Raw genomic sequence first — 7,617 nt, forward strand, 5'->3', positions numbered from 1 at the left:
TAATGTTTGTGTGTCTGCAGATACAACGGGGAGTGGGAGATGGGCAGGGAATCTCTGGAGGACATCCTGTACAGAGCCCAGCTGGAGCTGTACTCACAGCCTCTCCTGGTGAGACACACACTCAGACCTGCACACACACACACTCAGACCTGCACACACACACACTCAGACCTGCACACACACAGACCTGCACACACACAGATCTGCACACAAACAGACCTGCACACACACTCAGACCTGCACACACACACAGACCTGCACACACACATACCTGCACACACACACACACACATACCTGCACACACACACAGACCTGCACACACACACATACCTGCACACACACAGGCCTACACTGAATAATAGAACACTATTAAATACAGTTTATACATTTAACATACTGTGTATATGTTTACCTCATCCTGTTGTGTTTCTGTGAATGTGTGTGTTCCTGCTTGCTGCATTTGCATGTGTGAACATATTGCCTCATGTGAACTGGTCTGCGATATGCAAGAAATGTATTTATATTCCGCTGTTAGCAAGGGATTTTTGTATTTATATGCTATCTACAATATCCATATTTATTATTTTGTATACATATTATTATAATATTTATATTTTACATGGTTAGCTATAGTATACTATTTGCTACTTACTACTTTTATTTTTATTCACTCCACACAGGAGTACTGTTTTTAGTTAGAGCACTACTTAAGAGCCAGTATAACAACATTTCATTCATATGTGCACTCAGTCTGTACTGTTGAATGACAATAAAAACGGACCAAAAAATATCTGTGTGTGTATGTACCAGCTGGGGAACGCCATGAAGAGCTCCCTGCCAGAGAGCGCCCCAGATGAGCCGCGTGGCCGCAAGCTCCTCCAGGTGGAGGTCACGCCCACCATAAGCAGGATCTCCATGTCTGCCATCACTACCGCCTCCATTCGGCGGCACCGCTGGAAGAGAGAGGGTGAGAGAGCACCGCCCTGCTGGCCTCCGACACACTGGGGGAAACAGGAACTCTTTGACAGGAAACGGTTGTAGTTTTAGACCTACTCTCTACCTTAATTTGTAGGTTTAGACCTACTTTCTTGACTATCTTAGTTTGTAGTTTAAGGCCTACTCAAAGTACTACTGTCAGTCAATTGTTTCCAGTGTCTGGTGTTTTTGTGAGAATTACTACACCTAGTTTACAAGTGATGAAGGACCTAGCACCAATGATAAACTAACTGAAAATGGCTTATCTTTTATCATGTGTGTTTACACACTATCCGTGCCAAACAGACTGCCAGTGAAGTCCTTGTCTGCCACCTGCTTGTGGCGAGGTCTGCTCTGTGTTAACCCTCCGCATCACCTGTGCTACACACTCCAATATTGTTACCTGGCAATATTGGAAATGTCACCATTTAGTCTTTTACTTTCATGCTAGTGGATTGGTCTTATTCTTTGCTCATCCTGTCTCTCTGTGTCTGAGTGTGTGTGTGTGCGTGCGTGCGTGCGTGTGTGTGTGTGTGCGTGCATGTGAGCAAGCTTGTGTGTGAGAGTCTGTGTAATAGTGTGCTTGAACTTGTGAGAGTGTGTGTGAGTGAGCAAGCTTGTCTGTGTGTGTTTGATTGTTGACTGTCTGAGGCTAATATAAGTCTTCTGCCATTCTTCTCTTGCTTCATAGAGCTTCTGGAATCATGGGTGAAGCTGCCCGTAGAGTCTGATCTGGGATCAGTTTTTCCCATCCCTTTTCTGAATGGGGGGAGGTGGGGGCTGGGAGTTTGGGATATGCAGGATATGAACTGATCCCAGACCAGAGGGCCTCCTCACCCAGAGGTGGGACCCTTAGTGGTCCGGAAGGGACCTGCTTGGCCTTGGCACTAAGCAGCCCGTCTCCTCCTGTTGTGTTGTTGACTCCCAGATTGTTTTGACTACTCAAACGAAGCAGAGCTCAGCATCATCGTCAATCCTAGCCACCGCCACAGCCACACCCCCTGGGACCCAGCAGCCAATCCGGAGAGAGGAGGGCGGGCCCGCATCATCCTTCCCGTCACACTGGAGGGTAGGGGCCTGGGGAGGACACGGAGGTGCCCTTACACCTTTGACCCCTCCCCCACTCCTGTGAGAGAGAGAGGGGGGGGGGGTGCCCTATTTCTGTTACTAGCTACTCACTTCCCCCAGAGCACACAGCTCACCCCTCTCAGACACTGTCATCCGTTGCCCACTCTCCCCACCCCCCTCCCTAAATTGTCCTCCTGTTACCAGGTGCCCCCCTCCTCCCATCAGGCCAGAGAGGGAAGGAGCCTCCTGTTTTGGGGTTGAAGGAAGTGTCCTGGGGGTCATTGCATGGACTATCCTTAACCTCATCAGTCCGCTCTGACCTCACCATGCTTCGCCTTACCTGCCTCCCGCGCACACGCCCGCGACTCACTGAGCATGCTCACTAGCCTGCTTTTACTCTGGGTTCCACCCACTAACCCCAAGGAGTTTGAACTGTCAGTTCACCAGGGATATGGTGATAAACAACCTTATAAAAGCAACAGACAGACAGATTATCCAGAATGCAGGTTCTGCTTGATCCGATCCCCTGAGAAAATGAGCCTCAGAACTCTCTCCCGGATCCACAGAAGAACTACCTTCTGCCTCCCAGGACTGAGAGTGCTGCTGGGCCGCGGGCTCCCAGCTGGTCTCTGTCATCCCTCTGTCTCTCCATCTCTCTCTTTCTCTGTCTCCTCACTTCACTCTCCATCCATCCACCTCTCTATCTCTCTCCCTCCCTACATCCCTTAATCTCTCCGTCCTTCCATCCCTCCATCCATTAGCTGATGTCACTAGCAGGCTCAGTGAGTGAGGGACCTGGGAGCATGCGCATGCAGGGGTACAACCCTCCCAACGGGACGACCAGAATCCTGCAGCGATGGCCGTCTGACGTGGCAAGTTGTTCCGTAGTCAGCTAGTCAGGAAGCGCCGCCCATCTCCAGCAGCGCATCGCCTCTCTGTCTCCTCGGCGTTCCAACATTTATCAGGAACACTGCATTGTGGGCTTCACGCACGGCGCAACCCTAAACCATCTGGTCCTCTGTCTAAGTTTGTCCTCTTCCTTCTGCCTTAGTCATCTTTCAACTGCTGATGTTTGAGTGATGTCAGAGCATCTTGTTGGCTCTGACAACGGCAGCCAGCTTCCTGGCTGCCGCTCCCAGATCCTGTTGTGTTAATCATGGAACCTCCCCTGGAATGAAATCTAATACCAGGAAGCTGACATCATAAAACCAAATTAAAACCTTCAGATGCAGAGAACAGATTCTTCTTCTTAATCACATTCTGAGAAACCAGTTTCTTTTTCAAAAATGGTATATCCTGTTCCTGCCTGTGTTACTAGAACAAACTGGACTGGCCCCTCCCCACCTCTGATTGGAGTGCTATTGATCCAATCAGAGACGGCTGGACTTTATGTTCTTTGCTGAACTCATTCAGATTGGCAGGCTCACCTATAACTCCCACGGCATGCAGCCAATCAGATGCAGTTGGCAGGTGAAGCGAGGCGACGTGGCTGGAGAGAATGTGTGGCCTCGCCCTCCTGTCATGTGCATGTCTTTCTCTCCTCCCGCTCTCCCCCTCTCTTTCTCCTCTCTTCCTCTCCTGCCGGTGGTCCGTCTGCCTGTGGAGCCCTCTGGTGGTCGGTCTTGCTTGCTGCATGATGGAGAGTCTTCTACCTCTCCTCTTCCCGTTCAGTGACATATTATTTAACTTTCTGACTTTCAACCTTTTTTATTTATTATATATATATATTTTTTTTTTTTCCAGATAATTCTGTCAATTCTCTTCCTTCCAGCTTTCGGATTTAGATGGTGACTGGATGTGTGTGTCTGTTGGGATTGAGTGCGGTTGTTTTGTTGAGCACATTGCTCTCAATGTTGAACTGATAAGTTATATTTCAGCTTTGTATTTCATGTTAAGCAGTATCTACTATCTATGTGCAAAACATAGGTGGCATAGTTTGTGTGTCAGCATCTGGGCGCAACCATTTTTCCAACCAAGCTTATTTCTCTTGTCATTATTTAGATACATTAAAGGGAGAGACAGAAGTTAGACAAATCTGCCTGCCAACACCCCTGACCTTTTCTGAGTGACTAATCTCACAGAAAGACAGGTGGCCAGACAGATAGTCCTTGTTTTACCCTGAACTATCGCTAAGCTCGTCGATTCAAGCCATCAAGGTTTTATATTAACCCAATCAAAGCCCTTCTGATCAGTTTATGAACATCGTCATAGCCTATATCCGCCTGCAGCCTTCAAGGTTATTAGTCACTTGTTTGTTTCAGTCAGAACAGGTTGGCCTGCTCTAAGAGTGTAATTAAAACGTAGTGGGCGAGCTATCTTCCCAGGGCACAGTGGGGCCAGTCAGGAGAGATGTGATTGGCTGACGGGCAGGTTTGACTCCTGCTACCCAGGGTGCTTCATTTCACTCTTATTGCTCTTAATGATATTGACAGATAATCCCTCCATGCTTCAGCCAGTGTGTGGAGTTTCAATCTCAACGCCTCGTAAGAGGATGACTGCATGATGATGATTACAGAAGAAGAATATTCATCAATCTCTCTGTTTCTGCCTACCTCACCCACATCTCTCTCTGTCACATTTCTCTCCTGTTTTGTCTGTATGTGTGTATCTGTGTGTATCTGTGTGTATCTGTGTGTGTGTGTGTGTGTGTGTGTAGGTGTAGATGCGGACGGAATAAGCGGAGGGGAGGAGTCCTTCAATGTGAACGACCCAGACGAGGGCTTCTCCTCGGGGGCATCCAACAGCAGCCAGCCCAGTGGTTCCAAGGCCGGGGGCGGAGCCAGTGTGGGGCCTCGCGGCGGCAGCCAGAAGGGCGGCAGCAGCATCAAGAAGGCTGTCACCGCACGCATGAGTCGGGACAAGGACCGCGAGAAGGAGAGAGAGAGGGAGCGAGAAAAGGAAAGGGAGAGAGAGAAGGAGAGGGAGAGAGAGAGGGAGAAAGAGTGGGAGGCAGAGAGGGAGGCAGAGAGGGAGGCGGGAAAACAGCGTGAGCTCTCCTCTCCTGGGCCCCAGGCGGTGCTGCGCAGACACAACCGCCGCCAGCAGTCTCCACCCCTCAGCATCGCCCTGGACGCTATCCAGCTGAGCCCCATCAAGAAGCACCTGAGCTTCCCTGCTGGCACAGCCCTGGTCCGAACCGCCAGCACTTCCTCCTCCAGGTCCTTCGACTGCACCACCCTCAACCTGAACGGCAGCAGCGCCAGCAGTCTTGGGGCCTCGGGGGGGCCTGAGGGGGCCCTGGGAGGGGCCCTGGCGATGCTGAGAGGAGGAGGAGGGAGGGGGCTGGGGTCCGGAGGAGGAGGAGGAGGAGGGAAGGGAGCAGGCTCCAGGGGAGGAGCCCATCGTTACTCCACCATCAGCCTGCAGGAGGAGCACCTGGTGAGGCCTGAGGAGAGCCAGGAGCTGCTGTCTCCTGGAGCACCCCTCACCAAGCAGTCCCGCTCGCCCAGTTTCAACATGCAGATCATATCACAGGTGTAGCATGGGGAGGGGACTCAGGCACGTGCATGTGGACCAAACACATATAATACTGTACATACCTACACACACACACACACACACTGGTTGCCCTCCAGCCTCCCTACCCCCACCTTTTATCTCTCTACCTGTTTGTGTGACCAGGGGATTGGATGCTCCTCTGAAAAACAAGCATTTCTACCAGAGAAGTGTGCTTGTCTGTGTGTGTGTGTGTGTTTGTACAGAAATCCAAGCTTGTTTGTTTTTTGTTCAAGGGGGGTTGTGTTCTCAGTCCCCATCCCCCTTTCTCAGTGGAATCAAGTCTTCAGAGAGCAGTGAAGGGTTCTAGAGAGCACAGCAGGGTGGGTCTCTAAAGCGAGAGCTCTCCCCTGGTCTTTCACAGCCTCGGTCCGTGTCTGACCATCCTGATCATTCCACCTGTGAAGACCCTGCAGACACACTGCTCCAACAGGAAAACTAGACATCGCTTGCTGGGACTGGGACATTCAGAGGTCTATGACTGAAACACAGAGTCTATTTTGTACTGAATCAGCAATAAGAGCAGTGAGACTGATGGAGGGGGGGTGAGTTTTGCCGTCTCTCGTACCTGTCACCTCCAGGGCTCACGTGCAATCTGTACCAACTATCTCCTTCTCGTTCGGTCTCTTTACTTAGCGTTCATACGTGTTTTTTATGATTTATCTACTGAGTCTATGGTTGGATGAAAAATCTCAACCCCAAAGACAGTAGCTGAGAATGTTTTCTTTCGTGAGTTGCGACAATTATGGTTTTATTGAAAAATAATCAAGTGGTTCGCTTGATTTTCTTTTTTCTTAGTTCTCAAGCATTTTTTATTTTGACTGATTTATACAGTGAATACCCAGCTGGAACTTTTGTGATTAAGTTAACAATTGTTTGTCATTATTGAATTATCTTGATACTGTTGTCAAATCAACAACTGGAATTATGCGATCAGTTGCTGGGTAGATGTCTACTGTGGCGTATATGAGGGTGTCTCCTCTGTGAAGCACAGGAAGTCAGGAACAGGAAGTCGGACCTCCAGGGACTTCCTGTCTCCTGCCCCCACGCTGTGTCCTGGCTGCCGTTATGATGACTGTATGGACCTCTGTCAGAATAACAGAATTACACAGCTGTGTCTGTGAGATGAGCAAGGCTTATTGTTCTATGGTGTATTTAACCTGGTCATCTTGTGTGTAGAGGCTGTAGCTGTCTTGTGGTTGTGAACTGTACTTTCCTCATGGCTTTTCAACACTGACCCTGGAGGCTCCAGGGGGTCACTGCAACGTCAGTTGTCACCAAGATGTTCATCCAGTTGTGTGTGATGTGATGTTTCACAAACATTTGTTTTCTACCTCATCGTGTGTTCACCTGCCACTCAAACAGCTATCTCCCAGCAACATCCTGTAAGGGATGGGGCTTAATCCACCGTCACTTGGACGACTAGAGCAAGGACCAATAGCATTTGTTTCTCTCACACACACACACACTATCTGTCTACACGGCACTGTACCAGTGTGTATGAGGTGCGGGGTCAGAGGACAGTCTTGTTGGAGCTGTCAGCCCTCTGACAGGCTAGCCTGGGCTGTTTGTCTCTGAAACCCTGGGTCATGCACGTCATTCAGCCTAATTGGAATGACCTTACTTACTACAGCGCTCTGCTTCTTATTTAGTTGCTTGCTTCGTTATGTAAGTGAAATTCAATGACGGTGTCATTTTCTTTTTTTGCAAGTGCAATTTCCCTTGTGCATGGAGCAGAATTAGGTCTCCTGTGTAGTGAATGTCTCTGTGTGAGCAGAGCTCTAGCGCCCCCTCTGGCTGAGTGAAGAAACTGTCTTGTCTGCCTGGCTCTGCATGCTAGGACCCAGCCATTGGTGCTCCCCCTGCAGCCCCCCCCCCCCCCCCTGCTAGGAGAGACTGGGAGACAAACCCAGTGTCCATTCCAGACACGTCTTTGCCAAAAGTGCCAAGAATGCGCATTCTCCTTCTAGGAAACACTGTTTATCATGCTTGTCTTAAGTTTTTTTTTGCCTTATTTTTTATTTATTTTGGGGATACTAGGCTCTTTTTTTTCTTTCTTTTATAAAAGTGGTGTTAGG

General features: G+C 49.5%; 1 protein-coding gene across 1 annotated transcript in view; it reads left to right on the forward strand.

Annotated features, from left to right (window-relative positions):
* The window catches only part of LOC136965363 (hyccin 2-like), a 37,539-nt gene extending 30,471 nt beyond the window's left edge, over positions 1–7,068 (forward strand). Inside the window, exons 10-12 of the mRNA XM_067259495.1 lie at positions 21–108; positions 812–968; positions 4,701–7,068. Of these exons, the coding sequence (XP_067115596.1) occupies positions 21–108; positions 812–968; positions 4,701–5,524 (1,069 nt within the window). The 3' untranslated portion in view covers positions 5,525–7,068. The remainder of the gene's footprint in view (positions 1–20; positions 109–811; positions 969–4,700) is intronic.
* The last annotated feature ends 549 nt before the right edge of the window (positions 7,069–7,617 follow it).

This window comes from Osmerus mordax, chromosome 2, assembly GCF_038355195.1.
Source record: "Osmerus mordax isolate fOsmMor3 chromosome 2, fOsmMor3.pri, whole genome shotgun sequence".
In the NCBI taxonomy this organism is placed as follows: Eukaryota; Metazoa; Chordata; class Actinopteri; order Osmeriformes; family Osmeridae; genus Osmerus; species Osmerus mordax.